The sequence below is a fragment of the Labeo rohita genome, chromosome 5, assembly GCF_022985175.1.
Source record: "Labeo rohita strain BAU-BD-2019 chromosome 5, IGBB_LRoh.1.0, whole genome shotgun sequence".
Lineage (NCBI taxonomy): Eukaryota > Metazoa > Chordata > Actinopteri > Cypriniformes > Cyprinidae > Labeo > Labeo rohita.
Window position 1 is genome coordinate 25,276,342 of NC_066873.1, and position 27,123 is coordinate 25,303,464.

The following is a 27,123-nucleotide window of genomic DNA, read 5'->3' on the forward strand; positions in this document are numbered from 1 at the left end:
TTTATTTGGTCTTGATTTACTGACTTTAAAACCAAATTTTTCAGTTTTCAAACTCATATGCAGGACATTGTGTACAACAACCAGATTAATTTGAGTAGATGGCGCCACCATGTGGCCAAAATAGACCATATCTTGTCAGGAACTCCCATTAGTTAAGATTAATGGATGGGAAAATGGCATATTACTACAGTACATGGCATGCGAACCTCATAATGTCAGTCTGCAAAACATCAATATTCAAGAATAATGTCAATGTGATCATCTATGGACGCTCAATAAAGATCACACTGACATTTTGCTTGAATACTGATGATTTCAATTCAGTGCTACAGTGTATAAAAGCCATCACCTGCATTTTGACTTCTTACCAATAGAGTAAATAAGTAAATAAAGCTACTCTGTATTCACAACAAATGAATGTTTAGAAAGACTTTACATTTTAATGTGTCATTTATATGTTCAGTATTGCTTTTATAAACCAAGACACAGCTGAAAGAGGAATGAAAAGGGTGATTTCAGAAGTTTGTTGGCATTTTTTTTTCTTTTAGCTTCCCTTGATTCAGATTTTCTGAGGTGACTAACTCCTTTGAGCTACCTCAAAGACTAGATAACTGATAGACTTCTTTCTCGCCCCGGCTCAGTGCCCTTTTTGTGGGCATGTTTTAGGCAAGTTTTGGGCGATGTCTGTCAGACTGTCTCTTTCTTCTCTTATCTCCTGCAGGCTCTGTTCAAGATTTTGCAGCTGTTTCTCTTGATCGTGCGCAGCATTGTGGAGCCTCTGAATCTTTCCGGTGAGAGACGGACTCTCCACAGCACCCTGGAGAACGCGAAGACGGGCTGCCGTCTCATTCAGGATGCGATCGTAGTTCTCCAGCACCACATTAGCATCTGCACACATCAAGAGTGTGATTTTGAGATTTGTTGGAGGAATACATTGTTCCATCTTTAAAACACATAAAAATGAACATAAAAAAAGTCCTTGAACTATACGGTTGCAGGTGAAATATAAAAAAAGAAATAAAATAAAATAAAATAAAATAAAAAAAATAAATTGTTATTTTATAAAGATAATATAATTTTTACTTTTTGCCAATAGAGTAAAAAAGTATATGAAGCCACTCTGTATTTACAACAAATTAATGTTTAGGAAGAATTTATATTTTAATGTGTCATTTATACGTTCAGAATTGCTTTTATAAAATACGATACAGCAGAAAGAGGAATGGAATTCTTTGTTCATTCAGATTTTCTAACATATACTCAGAAAATATATATTTAAGGTATACTTTGAAAAATACTTTGTTCCATTAAAAAACACAAAAATAAACAAAATTCTAGACATATAAGGTTGCAAAAAAAAAAAAAAACTAAAATAAAACTAAAATAAAATAAATAAAATAATTGATTTACCCAGTTGTTTAATGAGCAGAGATAGTGTGTATTAAAAAAAAATAAATTAAAATAATATAATTAAAATATATAAATATAAATATAGATAATAAAATAGATAATAGATAAAATAATACAAAAAATTGTGAATTTACCCAGTTGTTTAAGGAACAGAGACAGAGTGTATTAAAAAAATAAATAAATAAAATTAAATAAAATTAAATTAAATTAAAAATAAAATAAAAATCATGAATTTACCCAGTTGTTTAAGGAACAGAGTTAGTGTGTATAAAAAAGTAATTAAATTAAAATTAAATTAAATTAAAAATAAAATAAAAATCATTAATTTACCCAGTTGTTTAAGGAACAGAGATAGTGTGTGTAAAAAAGGTAATTAAATTAAATTACATAAAATTAAAATGGTTAAAATAATAAAACAAAACAAAACAAAACAAAATAAATCAAATCATGCATTTACCCAGTTGTTTAAGGAGCAGAGATAGTGTGTATAAAAAAATAGTTAAAATAATAAAAAAAAAATAAATAAATAAATAAAAAAAATTTTTTTTTTTAAAAAATATTAAATTAAAAATAAATAAAATAAAATAAATAAAATACAATCATGAATTTGCTGTTTAAGGAGCAGATATAGCGTGTATAAAAAAAAAATAAATTCAATTAAAATAAAATAGTTAAAATAAAAGAAAACAAAAGAAAACGAACTAAAATTGTGAATTTACCCAGTTGTTTAAGGAGCAGAGATAGCGTGTTTGTGAAGGACTCCAGCTGACTCTTGGCTGTCTCCATGTTGTCTATCACACTCCTTGAAGAAAGCTGGATGCCCTGAGGAGAAATGGCATATCAGCTATGCAAAAACAACCTCCTTGGTCACCAAATCAGGACTTTACTGGTAAGTATTATGCTTAATACTTTTTTGATCTAGTCTTTCTCTGGAACGTGTCCTGTGGTGTCTCAAACCCCCTAAACAGAGCGAAAGTACTGAATGTCCTGCAGAAGTCTGTTCTAATAATAATGACATTGAGGTCCTATCCAACTGGACAAACACTGGCAATTCCACTATCAAGTTGATGCCAAATTGCTTACCTCCTCTGCCTCTATGGTTTCCTGCTTCTGTGCAGCTTGGCTTTCCAACTCAGTCAATTGCTCCAGGGTGGCGTCCACAGCTGAACGCAACTGTCCAGATGCGTGTTTTGTACGTTTTCCCTGCGTGAAGGACACCTTGGCATTCTGTCATGAATAACAGCATAACAAGGCTTTCAGTTCCCATCAGTTCTTGCTTCAATCCAGGTTCTCGAGGCAATGCAGTGTTTATACTCATCTTGGGTTTAAGGGATTTGATTTGACTAAATTGCCTTTGAAAGTTGTGTTATACACAACGTCTACAACCACAATTTGTTTAAAAGAATTAATTATAACATCAAAAATCTTACTGACAAGTTTTATCATTCAGTGACTTTGAGAAAAGTATTATTTTTACATGAACTTCAGCATATCTTACTTTAGCTACAGCATTTGCAGACTCCTCAGCTTGTTTAGCTGTGCTACTCGCAGCCGTCGCATTCTCCACTGCGGGCTTGATCATTCTTTCTGTCTGCTTAACTCTTTTTTTCACATCCACCAGTGTCTTTTCTTTCAGCATCTTCTCTCTCTTCAGATATCCTTTGCTGTATGTGGGCAGCTGAGGCCAGTCCTGCTCCACGTCTACAGCAGAGAACATTTTTACCATGTAGAATACATTATCACAACATTTTTACATTTCCATTATACACTACCATTCAAAAGTTTGCGAAGATTTGAAAGCCTCTTATGCCCACCATTGTCATCAAGGCTACATTTATTTGAAAGTAAAATCGGTAAAATTGTGAAATATTATTGCAATTTAAAATAAGTGGTTTCTATTTTAATATGTTTTAAACTTGAATATATTCCTCTGATGCAAAGCTGAATTTTCAGCAGCCATTGCTCCAGTCTTCAATGCCATATGATCCAGAAATCATTCTAATATGCTGATTTACTGCTCAGGAAGCATAACTGAAGTTAATAATAATAATTTTGGACGGTATGCCGTTCTACTGCTGTATTTCTCACAGTCCTCAGCTGTTCCATAATACTTACTTTTATTCTCCATTTTTTATTATTATTACTATAAATGCTTAAAGGGATAGTTCGCCCAAAAATGAAAAATCTGTCATTAATTACTCACCCTTATGGTGTTTCAGACCCATAACTACAGGTGGGTGATTTTTCCAATTTGAGCGATTAATCTGAATTTAATGTTTTGCCACAATTTTATTTTTTTAGAAATCGAGGAATCCTAATTTTGAATAGAAGTATTACCAAATGTTAGAATTCGACACTTTGACAATATGCTATTGATAACAATAAAGATAAAAGAATGATCCAACCGCATGTCGGCGCACGTGATTAACCACTCACGTGTGACATGCTCATATTGGTAGGCGCCATTCACACAGAAAGTGCTTTTGTGTTGACAAAGATACCATGCAGGCACTGGAATAAGGAAAACATGCAAGAAGATGGGAGTGAACTTCTTTTAACTTGAGCGTCGTTTATATAATGCCGTTTCATGTATGAGACGCTGCAAGAGACGCGAGTGCAACTGTCAAGCGTTTCCATGTTTACATAGAAAAAAACTATGGAAAAGCAGTGCAATCGAATAAAAAAACCTGTGAAAAACTACTACTGTATATCTGATATTTCATGTATGCATTATGATCACAGGCTGAAAGCTGCTGTTCATTGTTTTTACACAACATTTATAGTTAATAATAGTCTAATATATATAGTCTAATACTGGTGTTCTACCGTCAGTCATTTTGAATTTGAGTTACCTTGATTTTAGAGATTTTTTTTTAAAGCATTTTCATATTATTTCTTAAAGGATTAGTTCACTTCCAGAACAAAAATTTACAATGTCCTCACCCCCTTGTCATCCAAGATGTTCATGTCTTTCTTTTTTCATTCGTAAAGAAATTATGTTTTTTGAGAAAAACATTTCAGGATTTCTCTCCATGTAACGGATTTCTATGGTGCCCTATAGTTTGAACTTCCAAGATGCAGTTTAAATGCAGCTACAAAGTGCTCTAAACAATCCCAGCCAAGAAATAAGGGTCTTATCAAGTGATACGACTGGTTATTTTCCAAAAAAAAAAAGACAATTTATATACTTTTTAACATCAAATGCTCATCTTGTCTAGCTCTGCGTAAAAGAAAAAGAAGTATAAAGCAGAAACGGTTACCTTCCAGACCCTTCTGTAGAGACAGGATCTCCGCCTCAACCTCTTTCCCTGTCACCACAGAGGAGACGGCTGACACCTTAAATCCCTCAGCCACAGCCGTCAACTTCAGATAAAAAGACAAAAGATGCATCTCATTACACTGTCTTTTGGCAGGAAATTGTCACATTTGAATTTGATTTGAGCTGAGAACACATCCCTGTTGTTTTTGCTCTCATGCTGTAACATTTCCCACCAGACTGACTGGCAGGAGGTGCTAAAATTCACAGGATGAAAGGACTGCTAGACCTCTAATTACTACGACTTTATTATACTTCTTTGTGTGTTGCTTTCTCAGTGTGGTCAGGCTTTACCTGCTTGAGCTCTTGAGCAGTTTTCAGGTGTTTTTCAGCACTGTCCACATGAGGCTGTATTTTCTCTCTGGTCTCATTTATCAAGTGCTCTTTGGACTGGACAGAACCGTCCAACTCAGTTGTCCTGTTCATCAGGTTCTTGCTCTGAAATGCAAATGAATCGATGAAATCGATGACCTCCAGACTGAGAGCACTTTGAAACTTTTTAAAAACATCCATTATGAAACTTTCTACATAAAATCAAAACCTATTAGCATTAAAAGTATGACATTTCAGTTAGATATGCTTCTTAGAATATATTGGACCATAAAATAATAATGCTTACGAATGCTATTGAAGATTATTTCTGTTTGTCATGGTGTGCCATATGTCAGCTGATAACAAAGCATATTAATTTTAACTATAAACTAATTTATAATCATCTTGTAAATCAACTCTAGTCATATAAGATCTAAGGTAATAAAATAAAATACATTGTGCAATAATAATGTAGTAAGACATCAATAGCAGTACCACAATGTCCATCCATAATGTATGAACAAACCTCTGTGATTTCAGGCTCCTGGGTTGCTGTGACATTTGTTTGATTAAGCATCTGTGAGAAAGACGTTATATTGGACTCCTGCGCTGCAAGGGTGAAATTGCCATCCGTTTTACGTAGTTCAGATAGCGAAGCGGTGATGTTCTCTAAAATGGTGGCTATCTCTGAGTTGTGCCTCTGAAGTGACAGTTGTGTCACTAAAGTCTCATTAACCTCAAGTGTCAGATTCTCCTTCAGCTGCTGCATCTCCTCCAGCCTTTGAGACAAAAACAGACAGACAGTGACATTTAAAATAAGTTACTAATGGTCAAAACTCAAAGAACTGCAAAATGCGCTTAAAGAATGCAGACACAAACATAATGTAACTCACTTCTCTGTGAGATCCTGTACATAAGTCTCTGTGGAGTTGTCTTCTAACAACGTTATCAGCTGTGAATAGGTTCTGTTAGCCATTTTAAAGGCATCTTCTGCTATCTGCTCTATATGAGCTGCCGCGTCTGTGTGACTGTTAAAAGAAAAAGCAGAAGTCACATCTAAAACTCTTTGACACTGAGACACATTTGTTGAAAATATACAAATTTCTCCTAACCTTTTCACCAGCACCTCAGATTCATTCACTATGACGTTCCATTTGTTTGGTTCTTTAGGGATTACAGATGGGATGACCTGAGAATAAGATGTTTGAAGAGAGACACAAAAGCCTCCATTAGGACACGTTTTCTGGCCAGATGGATTAGACGCTCGTTTAATTGATCTGTGCAGTCTCACCATGCTGTTAAGGTCAAGAGTCATCTTCTGAAGCTGGTCCTGCATATTCAGAGCAGCGGATAAAGTGTCAACAAGTTCTTGACACTCATTTTCACCCTTCAGAGTCTTTTCCTCCTGTGTAACTTCTCTGATGTCTGTTAAGTTGCAGTTCAGCGCCGTTGCAATGCTACGCAGCTGCAGCTGTAAGGTCTGGGCAGATGTTTCCAGCTGTGAGAACTGTTTAATGAAGGCCTCTCGAGCCTCTGCATCAAAGGAGGAACATCAGTGTTGCATCAATAGTGAGTTTCCAACAAAACGACTGTCACTGGCAAGAAGCAACAAAGCTGAATGGAGGCACAATATGTTCTACATTTGTCTTAAACAAACTGTGATGAATTGGAAAGTGACTGTACAAACTATACTAGACAAATTTGTTTTAGATTTTCTTAGCATACAATGCCCTTTGAAAGTTTTTTGAGGTAAGACTTTCATGCTCACCAAGGCTGCATTTCTTTCATTAGAAATACAGTAAACCACTACAATTTAAAGCTGCAGTCCATAACTTTTTGTGTTCAAAATTTACAAAATTTATATAATAAGTGAGTACATCATGAATCCATTTTCCAAACGGTGTTTTTGGCTTATATTGAATCATAGATTGCAGTTTTAAAATCTATATGAACATATATTTATATATACAGTTGAAGTCAAAAATTTACATACACCTTGCAGAATCTGCAAAATGTTAATCATTTTACCAAAATGAGAGGGATCATACAAAATGCATGTTATTTTTTATGTAGTACTGACCTGAATAAGATATTTCACGTAAAAGACATTTACATATAGTCCACAAGAGAAAATAATAGTTGAATTCATAAAAATGACCCCGTTCAAAAATTTACATACACTTAATTCTTAATACTGTGTTGTTACCTGAATGATCCACAGCTGTTTTTTGTTTAGTGATAGTTGTTCATGAGTCCCTTATTTGTCCTGAACAGTTAAATCCATTAGGTCCCACAAAATTCTTTTTGTTTTTTTTAGCATTTTTGTGTATTTGAACCCTTTCCAACAATGACTATGATTTCAGGATCTTTTTTTCACACTGAGGACATCTGAGGGACTCATATGCATGTAAAGTGTCTTCTTCTTTGCTTGTTCTAAACAAACACACTTAATTTTGACTTCTTTTAAAAAAATAAAGACAAATCATTTTTACATGTTTAGAAAATCCTTCTTGATTTCAGAATTTTTAGATATTTTGGCTGGAAACAAGACAAAAAATCTAAGTAAGAAAAGCATTTTTTGCAGTGCACTCTCCCCAACGGTCCTGATGCTGATTCAACATTTGAATCAGGCAAACTCCAGCTGACGTGTCGAACACACCAAGCAAACTAGCCGCCTGACCATCGGGCTTGGTGTGTCCCGGCCTTTAGAAGTTGCACTGAATCCCTGTTGATCCCCATTAAACTCCACTATATGGAGAAAAATACTGGAATGTTTTCCTCATCATAAGGAAAATGTTATTCTGAAAGTGAACTAATCCTTTATTATGTGTTTACTAAATATAGCTTGTTTGTGAATTCAGTTTCAGGACTGAGGAGGTTAAGCACTTTTGTCTAAGAGCTTTTTACCTTGAATAGCTAGGAGGTCCTCCAGAGCATTGGGCAGATAGTCTTCAACCTGATCCTTCTGTATGTGATTGTCCAGGCCGTTATGTTGGTGTCTGTGCTGCTGGCGCCCACGATAATGCCGACTGTATCTATTGCAGTCATAGCTGCTGAGCAGCGTCTCCAACTCCTGCAGTTTGGCTTTCAGTTTACTGGCCTGTACACAAAAAAAATGTGGACAAAAATCATTAACAAACCCATGGGAAAAATGAAGAGACAGTGTGAAAAAAAGTAGTTATATTCAAAACCAGACAAAACCAAAGCATTCAATTACAGCAGTAGGTTTGATTATTAAAAATATCCATCACACCTTATTAGCTTGAACCCCACTGAGCTTTGCACTATCATTTAAAGGGCAGAACTAAAACCAGCCTTGCATTACCGCCCATTCATGCTCATTATGATAAACCAGGAAGATGTAGGTCAGGGAAACCCACAGCATCTGAGCAAAGGAACTTAGTAAGTGGGTGAGATAACAAGTAATTGGGAACCTTTTAATTTGCAGAGCAACCATTACATCAAAAGATCACTTCTTATGCTTCATCATCATCATCTCTCTTATTCACACATTGGGGAAGGCCCACCTGGTCCCTGATGAGACTGTAGCACACAGGGCACTCCTCACATTGGTGGGTCAGCCGGTTCTGGTAGTAGTTCAGCTCACACTTGTCACACTTATAACCAACAAACCCACTGCGACAAGAACATGTCCCGTTGTCATGGCACTGCATCAAGGTCGAGCCCATGGGATCGCAATTACATGCTATAGGTGGGAGATTGACATAGGTGGTGAGAGAAGCAATGACTCTCCATCACTTGAAATAGGCATTTGAGAGACAGAATGAAATGTACACATTTTTAGCTGTATTCACAGTAAAATACACTGGTGAGCAGAGTAACACTGATAGCTGACTACTGAAAATCCAAGATATTCATATCTTTCTTTCTTCAGTCGCAAAGAAATTAAGTTTTTTGAGGAAGATGTTCCAGGGTTTTGTCCATATAGTATTTGAAACTGAAGGTCCAAACCGCAGTTTCAAAGCAGCTTCAAAGGGCTCTACATGATCCCAGCCAAAGAATGAGGGTCTTATCTAGCGAAACAATCAATCAGTTTCTATAAAAAAATAACATTTGTACACTTTGAAGAGTTCAGATGCAAAACCAGCTAAAAGCCATCTCGGTCAAAAATGAGATAATGATACTGAGTGAACGCTCCTGACACATATTATACGTCTGTCAAATACTTTGCAAACTTTATTTTTCAAACTCACTACATTCCAGCCTCAGCCCAATCAGAAGTAACGGTACTTACATAAAAACCTAGTAAAAGTAGCCAGAAAGAAATGCTAATTTTAATGAAATACGTCAGATGGATTTAGAGGCGTTTGCATCTGAACTTTTTAACCTAAATGCTTGTCTTGCACTAGCTCTGTAATGTGCGACTTCATGCATTACGTAATTCCCAAAGATGGGAATCGAACTCGGGTTGCCGTGAGCACAGACGCGCTGTATATGTCGGCACACCAGCCATAAGGCCATTGCCACCGACAAGTATATACATTTTTATTTCCTTCTGCTAGGTAAGACCCTCATTCCTTGGCTGGGATCGTGTAGAGCCCTTTGAAGCTACATTTAAACTGCAATTTGAAAGTTCAAACCATTGGGAATCATAGAAGTCCACTATATGGAGAAAAACTGTTTTCCTCAAAAACCATCATTTCTTTTCGCCTGAAGAAAGAAAAACAAACATTTTGGATGACATGGGGCTGAGTAAATTATCAGGAAATTTTTATTCTGAAAATGAACTAATCCTTTAAATAGTAAATTCCTTTAAATAGTATTAGTTTAATTATAGTTAGTTTATATTAACATTTTTATTTTTAATTTGCTATAATTAAAAAAAAAAAAATATATATATATATATATATATATGTATATATATATATATATATATATATATATAAAATAAGTAAATAAATATGAATAACTATATAACTAAAATAAATATAAAATAAGTAAAACTTAAATATTAAACTATTTTTAAAAAAGTCAATCTGAGTTTCAGGGCAAATCCTGTTTCCAATTATTGATTTCAATACCTCTGCAGCCTCTAGAGGAGAAACCAAAAAATCCCATTCGACAAGTGTCACACCACAGCCCCTCTACACCTGTTCGACACATGCATTGTCCTGTGATTGGATGACATGCTGATGAGGAGGAGCCAATGGGATTGCAGTTACACCTATAGAACAGAAAAAGAGATTATAGAATTTATGCAGATAAGTTTATCCACCTTATTTTTTCCCTAAGAGTGGGTGCCGCCATTTGGAAATTTAATGTGTCTGGCTTCCGGCCTCATCGGCTTCCAGCTGATGTTAGCTGTACAAAACAACTTGTTTTGGTGCTTGATATTGAAAACTGGTTTGTTTGACCATATTAATTTAATGCATTATCTTATGAACACAGTGATTTGTAGTGTAAACATTTTTACCATTTACTGCACTTCGTTATTCTTCTTGTTATTTCCCTACATGAACATTAACACATTACCAGAAAACAGCTTACTTCTGGATTGAAAAATAAGCTTACAGACTGACAGACAGATTGCAAAACTTACATCTCACAGCCCAAGCTTGGCTGCAGATTAAAGTAGCCAGTTTCGCACTGTCCACAGTCTCTTCCTGTCACATGACTCCAGCAAACACATTTTCCTGTATCCGGGTGGCAGTCATTCGGCGACCCGGACGTCCCAGCCACGTTACAGGCACAAGCTGAAAAACAGAAATCCACAAAATGCCAATTTTTTAATATATTTTTTTAATTTTACAAAGAAGTTCACAAGAAATCGTCGTACCCACACAATGATAAACGATGCTGTGCTCATGCACAAAATGTTTTTTTAATGTCTACGTTCTAATGAGGCATGCAACAAAGCAAGATCTTGAACAAGGATAAAACGCTTAATGTTGCTGAACATCTCAAAAACTATTTAATCTAAGTTTTGAAGCCTCAAAGCACCAACGACTTTCCTCTGACTTCTATTGTTTTTATACTAAGCTAATGATATTTTCTTCCCTCACGCTCATTTACATTTACATTTTCACATCTGCAGTGTATTTATTAAGCCATTTATTGGCGGGTTTCCACAATGTAGGTGATTTTAAATTTTACTGTTCTTATAGGGATAAAGCAGGCCTTTTTCTACCGAAATCAATAATGAAATATCTTCATTATGTGCCACATTCATGTTTTAAATGATACTCACGTTTGCACTTTCGCTCTGGATTAAGTTCATTGGCCAGAGCGTTGCCGTAGTAACCCGATCTGCATTTTTCACAATGGTCCCCAGTCGTATGTCCCAGGCATTTCAGACAGCGTCCAGTCATGGGATCGCACACACCCACCGCATTAGGATCCACGTTCCCATTACACTCGCACCTCACACACGGTTGCACTTTGCCTCCCCAGCCCAGAGGGTTGCCATAGAAACCATCATCACATAACTCACACCGTACACCTGGGAATCCATTAAAATCCATTAACACAATCAACAATCTATTTATTATCGCTCTTTGTGTTTGTGCTTGGGATGCAAGCATCTGCTAAACGACTAAATGCACATTTATTTACAGTCAGTGCATAATGTCTTTTAACTACTAATCTATTTGCATATTAATGCCAAACTGAGCATTTGTGTGTCAGGATTATGTAAATAGCACATAAACTGACTGCAACTGACCCCTTTGGCCTGTCGGACAGTTGGTACAAACCACGTCCCCCGTCTCTGGCACCTGGGCGCAGGTGGTGCGATCTGGACAAGGACAAGGTAAGCAGTCGCCTGGGCTGCCAGTCAGTGCATTGCCATAGTAACCATCTTCACAAAGCTCACAATGACGGCCTGCGGTGAAGTCTCTGCAGTCACACACACCTGCAATAAAACACACACAAAGAAAGCATACACAACTTGCACACAAACAAAAAAGGATCCTTTTTTAATTTAAAGCATTGCATATAATGTGACAAGAAGAGAAGTCAGACAATCATCAGATTCATTGAACCTAACACATAAACACACTGAAACTCAGCACCATGAATGCAATATGAGTTTCTACAAAAGCAAACAAATGGCTTTCTGGTTCAGTGCAGAAACACCAGGGTGTGAGCATCACGCATCAACTCATCAGTTCAGACAAGCAGCTCAACGCTGCCAATGTCAGCACAAAAACACACGCAACAGTATGTCATCGCCATTTGAATTCTGCCCACATGCCCTGACTGTTTCATTTCACTGAATTTAAAAACGAGTTATACTACAAAATACAAAACAAGCAAGAACGTACATTACATGAATAACAAAATAAACAAATGTTCACAGATACTAAACAAAGACTATAATATTATATTTAAGAAATGTGTGTGTACAGAATCACTCTACAGAATACAACACAAAAACAGACCAATCTGTGATCAAGGTGAAAAACTGCACTAACCATCTGAAACAGCAGATGGCAATATACTACTACGTTTAACGTGTAAATGAGAGAAAGAATGCGATGTGACTAGTCTGTAACTACGCAGCTTGACGGTCGGTAATTGCTCTAAAACGCTTGTCTCTCACAAACTGTTCAGATGTATCTGTCTTCAAAAGGTCATCGATTATTTCTGGTTCACTGGTAAGAACTTAATTCAAAGGTCATTTATTCTCTTTACCAATGAGGGCATAAAATCCAGATGTATGTCCTTCTGTCTCTCAAAGAAAATAATACTATAAATAACACACACTCTAACATGTATTTCAGCCAAAACCTTTACAACTTCTGAATTTTGTATTAGCCTTAGTGCTGAAGTTCCCTACTGAGACAGTTCAGAGACCAATCACCAGGGTAAAAAAAACAAACAAACAAAAAAAAAAAAAAAACAATCCATAATAAAACTATAGCGTTAAAGAAATTCTGTCCTTAAAACAACCTATGGAAAAGATGCCTTCAGAAACTAAAGGTAATAAAGCGACTGAGACATTCAGATGGTTTGAATAAGCACACAACCACTATAGTACAAGCTGATGGTGAAAAACAACTCAGTCTGTTTGCCAATGAGGTTGTTTCGAGATAAAGGCACTTTGTGTGATGGTTAATTCACACCTGTCAATTAGAAAATCACATCCTTAACATTAAAGGACAAAGACTTCAGATTCCTGCTGTCCCTCAAATGCACTAAATGCCACTGAGAGAAATTGCAAGGTTAACACTAACAGATTTAGTAAGGTTTTATTGAGAGAGATAGTTGAGAGCCTCAGAAAGAAATTAAGTAATGGGTAGGGGTAGGAATGCACTGATGTGGAATTATAAGTATTGTACTGTAGGACGATTTTGAAGTTGGAGGAGAAAATTAGTTTTCGACAAACCCTAACTGCCTTGAACGGGACTGCACAGAGTATGCATGCACATCGCAGAACTAGACAAGATGAGCATTTGAGGTTAAGAGGTATATAAATTGTAATTTTTTTAGTAGATAAGACCCTTCTTTCTCAGCTGGGATCGTTTTGAGCCCTTTGAAGCTGCATTAAAACTGCATTTTGGAAGTTCAAACTTACGGGCACCATTGCTTTTCACTATATGGAGAAAAATCCTGAAATGTTTTCCTCAAAAAACATAATTTCTTTACAACTGAAGAAAGACAGAAAGTAAATTATCTGTAATATTTTGTTCTGGAAGTGAACTAATCCTTCAATATAGTATAGGAAGACATGCTGCCTTATAAGACCTTGTGATTTCAAAGATTCTGACCACCGTTAATAGATCCAAATCAGAGGCAGAGAAAAAGAGAGAAAGAAAGCAGGAGACGGAGAGGAACAGACAGATGGACGGAGAGATCAATAACGGGAACCCGTGTGATAACTTCAAATGAAAAGCACCTTAGCTCATAAAGAAGTCTGGAGTCTTTAAAGAAAAGACTGTAGGGGTGTCTGGGTTTTTGTTTTTTTTTTGTCTTATTTTATAAGCAGCTGGATTCGGCCGTGTTCTTCTTCCTCTGTTTATTTGTTCTGCTGAATTAGATTTAGGAGGCATTTTATTTTCAGTCTCTGGGAAGTCTGGGAACACAGTGTGTATGCGCAGACATATGCGTCTGTGTTGGTCTAACCTGGAGGAAACAAAATTAACTTGAAAAGTCTCACTAAAAGAACCACCGCCCCATATATCACTTCACCAAGACAACCCTGAACCCTCACAAAGATCAATACCACTCTCTTACACAACAAAACAGAGGACTTAAAGCAACACAACATAATGCAGAGCAAAAATGTTTTGTACACCCCGCTATACCTTAAACAAAAAACTATTTTGGTCTTTTTATGGTGACAGAAGACAGAATACAGTACAGAAGCCATATGGACTGCATTTTATTTTTTTTTCGGGTGTTTTTTTTTTGTTTTGTTTTTTTCAATTTGAAAGCTTTAGTCTCCATTTATTGCAACTGCATGAAAAAGATTGTGTGTTTTTATAGTTTTATGTAGGGCTGGGTTTTGAGTCGATTCTGATTCACAAGCTTGTGATTCAATATCAGTTATTTAAAAAAATACATCAGGTACAGTACATACATGTTTTCAAGGAAAAAAAATCTCTCAACTAAGGCTGTAAAATATACATTAGAGTCAGTTGGTACTACATTACTATACTGAAGATGAAAATTACACTCAGTGAAGCTTTTACATAAATAATTATATTTCTACACCAGTTTGTTTTTTTGAAATACAAACATTTAAATGGTGGCTGTCATAAAAACTTGACAGATTTACAAACCAGTTTGGAGTAGACGTCACAGTTACATCACTTGCAGCTGTGCACGCATAGTTGTGGCAGAAAAACACTGGTAACAAGTGGAGGGAAACGGGTGAAATCCATGGAATAAGAGAGATAAAAAAAGCATGCCTTTTGATGCTAGAATCGGAATGTAAATAATTTTAATAGAATACTGTCGCCATTTTATAGCTAAAGGAGAAGTCCACTTCCAGAACAAAAACTGACAGATAATGTACTTTTTTTCTTCAGCCATAAAGAAATAGTTTTTTTAAGGGAAACATTTCAGGATTTTTCTCCATATTGTCACGAGCGTCGTGTGTGGGAATGAGGATTAGGGACGAGGAGATCAGGAACATAAACTTTTATTAAATAATCCACACTAGGAACAGGAACGAACAGGAACAGCAGGGAATCCACACGTAAACACAACGTAAAAGACTTTGAGAACCGACAAACCAAAGGGGGACAGAACTAAACTTAAATACACAAGCTAATCAGACGAGTGTCACGGCGTCGTGTGCGGGGAATGAGGAGTAGGGACGAGGAGATCAGGAACATGCACATTTATTAAATAATCCACAATAGGAACAGGAACGAACAGGAACAGCAGGGAATCCACACGCAACACAACTTACAAAGACGTAGAATAACATGAAGTGACTTACAATAACCGACAACTAAATGGGGAACTCAACCAAACTTAAATACACGGGCTAATCAGACAAGGACAGGTGTAATCGATTAAACAATGACGTAATAATTGAAAACGGAACAGGAAAGACCAAATAAGGGCATACACAAGGGGAAACCACAAAAACAGTCCACAAGGGTGTGACAATGAGGACAGGTGTGAATGATTAAACAATGACGTCATAATTAGAAACGGAACAGGAAAGACCAAATAAGGGCATACAATGGGAAAAACCAAGGAGAACAGTCCACAGGGGTGTGACACATATAATGAACTGCTATGGTGCCCCAATTTTGATCTTACAAAATGCAGTTTAAATGCAGCTTCAAACGATCCCAAATGCGGTTGTAAATGATCCCAGCTGAGGAAGAAGGGTCTTATCTAGCGAAACGATTGGTTATTTTCATAAAAATAATACAGTTTATATACATTTTAATGTCAAATGCTTGTCTTGTCTCACTGTGCCTGAACAGTTTTTTTTCCGGTTCATGACAGTTAGGGTATGTCTCAAAATTCCCATCTCATGTTCTCCCTCAACTTCAAAATCGCCTTATATCGCTGTTTTACCTGTTTTGTTGAGGGAGTTTGTTCTTCTTTGCATGTTCGCTTTGCAAAGACTGGGTCAGTAGTACTCCTGTAGCAATGTAGGATGATTTTGAAATGATTTTTGAAGTTGAAGGAGAAAATACGATTGAAGTTTTTTGACATACCCTAACTGTCTTGAGCCAGAATACACAGAGTTCAGAGAGAGCAAGACAAGACAAGCGTTTGAGATTAAAACATATTTAAATTGTAATTTTTTTAAACTAAAAAAAACGATCATTTCTCTAGACAAGACCCTTCTTCCTCGGCTGGGATTGTTTGAAGCCGCATTTAAACTGCTTTTTGGAAGCTCAAATTGGGGCACCACAACAGTCCATTATATGGAGAAAAATCCTGAAATGTTTAACTCAAAAAACATAATTTCTTTACGGCTGAAGAAAAAAAGACATGAACATCTTGGACGACAAGGGGGTGAGTACATTATCTGTAAATATTTGTTCTGGAAGTGGACTTCTCCTTTAAACGCAGATGTTTAAACGGACAGACTTTGGATGAAAACTGCTATGACTACTCTACTTTTAAAGCATATATTTAATTTAAACAATACATAATGTTCACATATGCTGTTCGTAGGGGATGCATTGTAATACCCCTGCAGTTACAGCATGACACAATATTTAAACCTATTACTATTAACATTTTACATAACATTTATTTTATCTCACAATTCTGACTTTTTCTTGCAAATTCCAGGTTATATCTTTAGACTTTATAACTTGATTTAACTCAACAATAATGAGTTCTCAGTGGAAAAAAAGCCAGAGCAGAGGGGAAAAGAATGATAAGTTGATTTTTTTTTAATCAGAATTGTGAGATTTAATCTTGGAATAGCGAGAATAAAGTCATAATTTTGAAATATAAACTCAAATTTACTCTTTTTTAATTCTTTTATTCCATGGCTCCATAGACTGCTGCCTGAAAACCGTCATTTTCTGCAACCAGATAAGCTCCGCCCAAAAAAAAACGTCATCACTGTTTGCAAACACTAAATTGGTCTATTCAAACATGGATTAAACTTTGAAGAACTGTAAAACGTATAATAAATATGTTATATGATGCATATATTTAGCTAAATTCTCCTCTCCAGAGTAAATTTTTCTAGCTGACTAATAAGCGCATGGTCACTGAATGTTTTCTCTGAGGTAAATGTGACGTTAAGTGACATTGTTTTTCTGTGTTTAAAACACTGATTAAGCAGTTACAGTAGACAGGATACAGATTTCGGTAATTTGTACTCTTTCTCTAACCTTCAGATTTATAGTTATTTCATGCTGAAACTGGTATTAAAGTAATGAAGATGATCAGTTCAAGTGCCAGTTCTCTTGAACTGAGGCGCTACAGCGATCTGTCACTTTATACAGTGACAAAACGGCAATTATTGTTTGAATACTGCAATAAAATAGACAGACTTTGAAATCTAAAACTTACTGTGATTTATTGGATGAGAGGTGACTACAACGATCCATGACTGAAAACAAGTTAGACTAATTGATTCTTGGGATTTTTGTCTTTTTGTAGACAGGACAGTAGGAGAGATGACAGGAAAACAGTGGGAGGATTGGCATTGACTCGAGGCGGGAATCGAACTCGAGTCGCCGTGAGCGCAGGTGCGCTGTATGTCGATGCACTAACCGCAAGGCTACTGGCTGACCGATTCTTGGGATCTAAGAATTAATATTGTTTCGTAAAAATGAGAATTGATTAAAATTGTGAAATCAGTATATTTTACCCACCCCTAGTTTTATGGAAGAAAGCAGATAAGGGGAAGAAACGACAATCTTCATTTCTGAGTGAACAAAATATAAGGTTTTCAAACACTAAATTCAAGGTCATGAAATGAGACAGCATTACAGATTTTTTTAGTGACCCATTTCCTTTCACTTCACTGCCCCAGTAATGTTGCAATCCAAAGGCAACAGGTGACATAGAAAATCTGGACCAGATTCATTTAAATTATAACTGAGGGCTTGAAGATGACAGATGACATTTCTGTCAGCATTGCAACCGGTGATGAGAATGTGTGCAATACAGCTGAAATGATTAATCACAGGACATTTTTCAGCACGAACAGCCAGTTACACCTGGTCACAAAGGTATAAAGAGACAGACAGAAGGGAGAATGGGAAGGTGAGAGAGGTTACATTTAATTCTGTTTGAGTGTAAAAGAAATGCTGGCTACCATCTGTCTGTCGGCCTCGGCGGATGTTAAAGTTGCCCTTATGGTAATATGAGACAGATGTGGCAGCTATTGACTGGCAGATGCCATACACACACACACACATAAAGCCAAACACACACAGAAACAAGCACTTCCCTGTGTGCAGATCAAAAGCTGCTGGCATGGAAGTTGCATTCATTTGCATTCTGAAACAAAAGTCTCCTTATTTCCTCAAACTGCTTCACAACTGACAGTGATCAGATCAACATTCTCTCCCAGAGTCCGACTTATATTTAATGGCTAATCAATCAAAAAATTATTCAAGTTAATTTTACACGCTGTCCAACTAATGGTCACAAAAGAGACAGGGTTCATTTTATATTCAAATCAGAATCCTAAATATTCACAGACTCATCTGTGCTATGCAAAACAGGACGATATCCACGGCCAGAGGTCTGCTGGGATTATCATATCAATGTCTTTATTTGAAATCTCACATCTCTTCAGGCAAGTTTATTCCTAGAGTCTGACATTTGTACCTTTCCTCTTTCTGAATTATTCACTGCTTTAGGGTGGCTAAATGTCAGCACCTCCACATGGGCCCTTCCTGACTCTTTGAGAGGGGTGAAAGAATGAGAGTAAAATAAAGACGTCCCTCTCTTTCCAGAAACAGAGGCATGAAAAGGACCCGTCCCTGCAGCTGTCCTTTGGGAAAAGGGCGCTCTTGACCCCCGGTACCTGCCAGACTACATCCGTCATAAGGCGGCCGAGCTCGTTAGAATATTCATTACAGTTTGGTCTACATTAAAGAGCTAATTAGACTGTAGCATTTTCATTTATGAGGCTCCAGATGGTTAGCCGAATACTTTTTATGTTGCACTGGCATCAGATAGAATAAATCTTTGGAATCAATTACAGTAATAAGATTTATTTAAGAGTTTGTATGTGTCTTTATTTATGCTTTGTTTTACCGTCTGCTGTTATGTCTAGAGCCCAATTCGGATGGTAATTGTTTCTCATGTGGACGTCTGTAAAAATAAATTCACATGGCAAAAACTCGTAGTTTCATATGCCGTTTTTTCACAGTGGAGAAGCAAATTTTGTGATCCTAGGAATGCTCTTCTCACGTGATCGCACGATAGTCTGCTTTATATAAAATGTCATATGCTTGTAATAATAAATTCACATTTTATAATATTCTATTTATTTTTTGATTATTTAAATTTCCTGTTTAAAAATAGGAACAATTATGAAAATAGCTAAGGTCCCAGTGAGAAACAATTACCATCTGAATCGGGCTTAGCACAGCATTTATGAGTATGGACATCTAGAGTCCAATATTTGAATTTCTTCTTCAAATAAATTATTTTATTCTATTATAACAAGACAATTAGTCAACTTGAAATGTTAAGTTGTACTAAGTGACAACTTAGATATATGAGTTCATTCAACTTAAAATTTTAAGGCAGCTGGGTAACAAGCCCAGCTTTTAAGTTTAACAAACCAAATTGTTTGTTTAGTCAACTCAAATATCTAAATTTTCACTTAGTACAACTTAACAACTTTCAAGTTGACTAAACTTATTTAAGTCTGCAGGGAAACAAATTATTTTAAGTTGACTCAACAAATAGTTTTTTTTGTTTGTTTGTTTGTTTTTTTACAGTGTGTTACTGACATTTTACACTATTAAAATAAGAAATGTTTCTTAAGCAGCGAATTAACATTAGAATGATTTCTGAAAGATCATGTACACTGGACTAATGATGCTGAAAATTCAGTTGTGCTATTACAGGAATAAATTACATTTTAAAATATATAAAAATAGAAGAGCTACTTTAAACTGTAATTATATTTCACAATACTACTGTTTTTACTATATTTTTAAACAAATATATGCAGCCTTGGTGAGCCTAAAAGACATTCCAAAATCATAAAAAAAACATATCTTACCTTCCCTGAGCTTATGAGTAAGAAAACTAAGGAATATATAGCAGTCTAGAAATAAAATAAAATAATTTTTTAATGAATAAATGATTCTTGTATTGTGTACCATGCACAAGGTGTACTGGCAAACAGACATCTGAAGCTTCAGAATGAAGCTTGAAAGCATTTCTAAAACAGGCATGTGATTGGTTAAGGACAAAAAAGCAGGAAAATATACTAAGACAACCAACCCCCCCCTCCATCACCACCTCTCTCTATAACAACAAATAAATTTTAACTTATTTTTGTACACATATTTTAACTTATTTTTGTACACTCTGTGGGTAGTAACTACAGTACTGGTACAACAGTATTTTCTTTAGCGGCTATAGAAAACCATTCCCTTTCGTTCCCTTTAGTTACTGTTGCTATGTCCGACAAGCGACGCATAATATAATAAAATATTGAATGGGAATATACGTTGCACTTGACCTATCACTACAAGACGACTCGACAGATTCGGCAGCATTCATTCGCGGAAAAATCATTAGGCCTACATAGTCTACATGTAGATTCCTTTAAATGTTAAGGGGAAGATTAAAAAAGAGAAACTGGGTCTGTGAATTCAATTCTCACAGAATCACAGTTGAATTCATGATTGAATTCATATCTTGCTACTCAGTCAGAATCTCATTAACCTGGAGTCCCAGTCTCTGTCACAATAATCATATAGGCGTTGTGATGTTTTAGGCCTATTTTGCAGACATCCATTTAAAATGTAGGCAATGGCTTATAAAGAAACTTTTTTCCATATCCACTTAGGTTTCTCAGCTTGCACTCTAGCATTTGTGTGGTCCAGGTAACGTTAGCTTTGCATAAAAAAAAATGGTTATCATTCGCATGGCTACTTTTACTTGAGTAAAGAAGTTAAATCAGTACTTCTACTTTTACCAGAGTATTTTTTAACACAAGTATCTGTACTTCTACTTGAGAACGAGAAGTGAGACGGACTATTTTCTTTAGCGGAAGCAATATAAATCGTTTTTAAATCAATAAACTCCTTTTAAAATCAATATTTTGTGTCAAATTATTGATTTATTTTGTAGGTAGCCATGTAATAAGCGGGATAATGTAGAGTTTGTCTTACATGTGCTTCATGAGGCACACACGCGCGGTCTCTTGCTCTCTCTCGTCATGCACGCGCTACGCGGTTTGGAGCACAGTCTCTGTCTCGCGGGCGCACTCACTCCCTCGCTCTAGATTCCGGGAGAAACTATTTGCGGCCATCAGATTCAGTGAGCTATATATCTAATATAATAATTAAAATATAATTATTGATTTTTCATTAGACTATTTTTTGGTGTCCCCTCAGCACTCGGTACCCTACGCACAGTGCGTGATGCGCGTGGTGGGAGCGGCAGCGCTGAATGAACCTTATTGAAAAGTGTTAACTTACCATCTTATCAGTTAACGGTTAATAATCGGACAATGATTTGCGGTTGTCGGCTGGGAAAATTAACCGAAATGAGCGACTGAGGTAACTTACACTGCGCAGCAGGGAGCTTGATTGACAGGTGATCTGACCAATCATACTTCGCCATCCGCCATTTGCGAACGGTCGCAAATACGTCCTTGTTGATACTTGGAAAGGAAGGAAAAATGCACCTCTTTGCCATCTGACGTGTCGCCCGGTGTGGCCCTATTGCTCGGGGACGGCGATTGTGGTTCCGTCCCGGGTTACCATGGTGACGGCTGTGAGATCGATTTTTTTTTTTTTTTTTTTTTTTTTTTTTTTTTTTTAACAGATGTGCATGATTCACATAGGTCACATTTTCAGGTCGAAAAATCCGGAATTCCGGATTAATCCGGAAAAATCACATCCCTTCTAAAAGAAAAACTACGAAGACTGAAAACAGTCTTTTCATTTTTGAGTCTTTTCATTCAATCTTTGACTTGAAGATATGTGCCGATCTTCCATGACAAAGACAGACAGTTGTCTTTTCTCACTACAGAACATTTTCCATGTATTTTCCCTTCTACTTTCATTATCTTTTTCACCTCCTTTATAAGGTCGCCTTCACTGTAGGAACAATGATGACAGTAGAAACAGAGAGAAAAATTCAGAATAGAGCATACAGAAAAACAGCCTTTTAAATGTATGACTCACCCTTGTAAAACACATTTCAAAACCCATGTGAACAAAGGACCTCATATAACTCGAGGATATGAGAATATATAGAAGTCTGACCATTCAGTTCTCTCTGGACAAGCTTGTGCTGTTTTCGTCTTTATTTGCTGGTTTTAATTAAGCAAACATTCAGACAAAGCAGATGAATGTTATTTTTATGTGCTGTTATGCGCTATAAAGTAATTCATTGTTTTTGCTATATTTACTGATCCATATCGAATGCACATCTACTTTACAAAGGGTGCGAAGAGAAGAAGACAGAATGAAAACGACACAGTGGACCAAGGTGAGATATGAATGCTCTCACACCTTTCTGTGCTTGTTGCATTTAATGTAAGCACATTTATATGAAAACCCACACTCTCAGCAAACCACACTTTCTCTGCGGCTCTCTCTATCTTTTCCTCATTCTTCCAAGACAAATACAAGCCCTCTCAGTCTAATTTTATGGATGGCATCCCTTAAATTAACATGCTTGGGAAAAGTACTCAAGAAAGAGACCAGAGAATACACACGCACGCAAAATATATGTGCATCCGAAGGACATATGCTTGACTTCATTAGCCCTCTAGCGCAACACAGTGCCACCGTTCCATACTTCCACTGCAAATATTAACATTTTCCAATCTGTTGTATTGCTCGCAGGAAAATAGAAATGACACAAACAGGCCGACTTTACATAAATCACAATTACGAAGTACCACTGGATCCAGCCCGGAGAGGTGAGCTTCCCTCCTCTCTTATCTCCGACCAAACAAACACCACCTGTGCTGAGTGACAAGACTAATAACCAATTAACAACCAATTACAACCATATTACATTACCGTGAGAAACACCTTCTTGTTCAGAAATGATAAATCAAAGGGGCGTGGCCTGTCAGTGCACAAACCCTTCCCGAAGCGGAAACGAGATTAAATTAAAGCTCATCAAAAGACTAACAAAACATAATTAGGCTTACGAATACGAAACGAGATTAAAACACTCTTTGGTTTTCAGTGCGGAGAAAAATGAAGAGTGACGTATGCATATGCTAATGAAAAGCGTGCTGGTTTTCAGCAGGGACCTTGCGGGCCTAGTTCTATTTACGAGCCTGGAAAATATTTAAGCAGCTAAATGGCAATGAACAGCGCCTGCTGTGACTTAGGCGAAATCTGCTTTGAAGTTAAACAGGTTCATAAATAAATAAAAGGAACGGGCTCCTCCTTTTCTCCGGGGAGGTGGAGATTTCCTGTGAATACATTCGTTCGATCTTTCGCCCCCCTTGAGCTCCTTTTGCTTTGATTCCCTCTTTCTTTCTTCCTTCCATTCCCTCCCTTTTTCTGGCATACATGCGAATCGCTTGCTCGCGTTTGTCCTTTCGCCTACCCCGAGTGGTAGATAAAGTCATGTCTGACATTAATTTGTAATGTTAAAGACTTGTACCAAACTAATCACACATTACGCTCATAATAAGAGCGATGGAGGTTTAATTTGCCGCATATTAAAAGAGTGAAATTACTCATCAGTGTGAAAGAAAGACAGTCAGAGCGGGCGAGAGAGAGAGAGAGAGAGAGAGAGAAAGATGGGAGGACAAACGCTCAAATCCATGCCAGGAGTCGTCGCTGAAAGTAGACGCACACAAACAAACACTCTTTGTTGTGCTATCGACATTACAATTAATTAGCCGGTGGCTGGCTCGCAGGTCTAATAGAGGAGAGAGGAGTGAGCGTGAACTCTATCTACCCTGTACAGAAAGACAGCCCGCCATTCTAGCTGCTAATGGGGTCACGGAAAGAACAAGAGGAGGAATGAAAAAGTGAGAGAGGAACAAGGGGAAGCGGTACAGAAAATGACAGGAACAAGAAGAGGTTTGTGAGAGGAACATTTGAGTGATTGTGCTGCAGGTACAGAAATGCCTACAGTTACAGACAGTATAAGCAGACCACTTGCAGATAAATGGAGAAATTGCAGCAGTCAGTATACTGGCTGCAGGAAAAGAGCAAATGGGCTTTTTGATAGAGGCTTCTTTCAATCTAGAAGAAACAAGAACTGTACTTTTAGGTGTACTACACTTTTTAAAAGTTCGAAAACACTAAAGACAATCTAAAGACAAAGGAACCTTCTGTTCACAAATGTAGCTCTTAATGAGTAAAAATGCATTCAAATACCGTTTAAAAATATTATTACAGTTTCAAATAAGTGCACCACCGAACAACATGGATAATAATACAAAATGTTTCTTGAACACCAAATAAACATTTAGATGATTCTGATCATATGAAAACTGGATTAATGATTGCTGAAAATTCAGCTTTGCCATTCGAGGAAATAACCTGCATTTTAAAATATTTAATGAACTTTCAATTAAATGAATGACCCTGTATGAGCAATACCACGAGTAGCAGTGTGATATGGCTATATATCAGCATGGCTGTGATTCGGCTGTAGGCACGAGGCCGCAGGTAATCACGCCGTGATGATATACAGCCATTGCTACTCATGTGATATTGCGTTTATACAACAGTTCGACAGCATGAGTGTGTAAATACATAAGAAACAACAATGGAGTGCCTTTAAAACCCCTCTTTTGTGCAGAACTGCTTACTTCCTTACTTCCATGGATTCAAATCTCTAGTTGACAGTTTGACTGCTGAGCCCTAGTCCTTTACTAATTCGAAAACGTCGCTTTAGAACTAGTAACAAAGGAACGTTGAGTTGCTTCATTGAAAACTTTTAAACTATTACTGTATTAAAGGGGTCATCGGATGCCCATTTTCCACAAGTTGATATGATTATTTAGGGTCTTAATGAAAAGTCCATAATATACTTTGGTTAAAAATTCTCAATGGTAGTGTAAAACAACACCCTTTTTTACCTTATCAAAATGAGGTAAATTTGATCTGCCCCGCCCCTCTCCACTCTGTGGAGTGACGAGACTGTTTACTTTGGCTGCATTTAGCCGCGTTTAGCCTCTAAACTATCACATTATTAGGAAAGGTGATTGCAGAGATTCATAATAAAACCATTAGACTCACTTCTGCTGTAGGTGAAGCTGCTTCACAAATGATTTGTGCGAACATAGACGCATTTATGTAGATCGGGAGGTACATTCCCTTCACAAACAAATGTAATCCACTGCATCTTCAGTGGCTCAGATGTCAGGAGTAAATGATGACCACTATGTTCATTAATACATCCAGCAACACAACACCTCAATCGCTCAATCAGAGTCAATGTCTAACTTACATCCCTGCTCTGGCATCGAAACAATGGAGGTCGGACTTTTACATCTGATGTAGGGCAGGTCTGAGGTAAGATGCTCATGTCAATCAACTATCGTGGGAACAGCCTCTGTCGGTGTGATAATTAAAAACCACTGCATGGATTTATATCATTATAGGGTAGATGTGCACATACACTGCCAACACACATTAATGTTCATACAACATGTAAAAGTGAACTTTGCATCCAATGACCCCTTTAAAAACTTGTTGTATTATGTGTAGTAGATTATTTTGAGAGAGAGATGGTCTGAGCGAGTGCAATTACCTGCACCTGATTCAGCAATCATTCTTCAGCTTAATCTCATATTCACAGTAAAACATTAGTTTGAATGTCCACTGAGGAAAGCGATATCTTTATCGTACTTTTCTTTCATTGGTTAAGGGTGATTTCCGATGACAGCGCTGCTCTGTGCATTTGTTAGCTGAGTATTATGATGTGTTGTTGAAAGTAAAAATAACTTCCTTGCTTTCAACCCTGTTTCAGTCTCTTTCAATATAAAAGTCTTTACTGCTGACTCATAAAAACAGCCTCTCATCGCTGGAATGGTGGAATAATGTAACTAAAATCACCATCACGAACACACACAGCGTTTCCCAATACTAAATACTATTATTAAATACTACCCTCTCTCTCCTTCGGCTTGCTCCCTTGATCAGGGGTCGCCACAGCGGAGTGATTCGCACAGCCGATTTGGCACGTTTTACGCTGGATGCCCTTCCTGCCGCAACCCAGCCCTGAGAGTGCACTAACTTGTGCATCCCCAGTGCTGGGACACATTATTAAATACTACTACTTAAATAAAATAATATTTATTGAATAATATTTAATAAATAACAACAGCTTCATAAAAGTTGCTAGACAATTCAGTCAAAAGTACAAAAGCAGTGCTCTGACATACAGTATTAAATTGACATAAAATATAACCTGATTTTGCCCTCAGCCAAAACGATGTGCTCTGGAACAAATAATAATATTTCAAAATAATGATAACAGATAAAGAGACTGCCCATTACATTTACCCAAAACAAATTTAATCTCATGCCTATCCACTATGACATCAGAGCCAGCAGTGAATTCCAGAAGAACTGGCCGAGGTGAGATTGCTGATGCCCTGGAGCTCACATCTCCAAAAATATTGAAGCAAATTTTCAAAATAGATGTTTTCTTTATTAACAAACCACATATTCGAAGTCTAAACAAGTACATTCTCACCTAAAAAACTCTTAAAGCTATATTGCGTAACAAAAAAACAGTATTATTTATAAAATGATAGTGGATATGAGCATTCACCATAACACTCACTGTGAGAAATTCCGCAAGTAGAGTGATACAAATGGTGAAACGGTTGAAGTTCTGATATCACTAGAATATCACAGTCCTCTCAGGCAATCAGATTTGAGGACCAGAAAGAACTGCTGTATAAATATATATGATTGCAAAGTCCCATTTTCAGCAGCCATTAATCCAGTATACTAAGAAAACCTTGTGCTATATAATCCTTACGAAATCCTTCT

At 36.8% G+C, this 27,123-nt stretch overlaps 1 protein-coding gene across 1 annotated transcript in view; it reads right to left on the reverse strand.

The window, feature by feature from the left end:
- The window catches only part of lamc3 (laminin, gamma 3), an 87,653-nt gene continuing 60,530 nt past the window's right edge, over positions 1 to 27,123 (reverse strand). Inside the window, exons 13-28 of the mRNA XM_051110486.1 lie at positions 11,721 to 11,909; positions 11,247 to 11,498; positions 10,599 to 10,752; positions 10,081 to 10,223; positions 8,566 to 8,744; positions 7,946 to 8,138; positions 6,330 to 6,571; positions 6,151 to 6,227; positions 5,932 to 6,066; positions 5,565 to 5,817; positions 5,021 to 5,164; positions 4,671 to 4,773; positions 2,909 to 3,111; positions 2,494 to 2,637; positions 2,130 to 2,232; positions 1 to 888 (exon numbers count right to left, since the gene is read on the reverse strand). Of these exons, the coding sequence (XP_050966443.1) occupies positions 638 to 888; positions 2,130 to 2,232; positions 2,494 to 2,637; positions 2,909 to 3,111; positions 4,671 to 4,773; positions 5,021 to 5,164; positions 5,565 to 5,817; positions 5,932 to 6,066; positions 6,151 to 6,227; positions 6,330 to 6,571; positions 7,946 to 8,138; positions 8,566 to 8,744; positions 10,081 to 10,223; positions 10,599 to 10,752; positions 11,247 to 11,498; positions 11,721 to 11,909 (2,765 nt within the window). The 3' untranslated portion in view covers positions 1 to 637. The remainder of the gene's footprint in view (positions 889 to 2,129; positions 2,233 to 2,493; positions 2,638 to 2,908; positions 3,112 to 4,670; positions 4,774 to 5,020; positions 5,165 to 5,564; positions 5,818 to 5,931; positions 6,067 to 6,150; positions 6,228 to 6,329; positions 6,572 to 7,945; positions 8,139 to 8,565; positions 8,745 to 10,080; positions 10,224 to 10,598; positions 10,753 to 11,246; positions 11,499 to 11,720; positions 11,910 to 27,123) is intronic.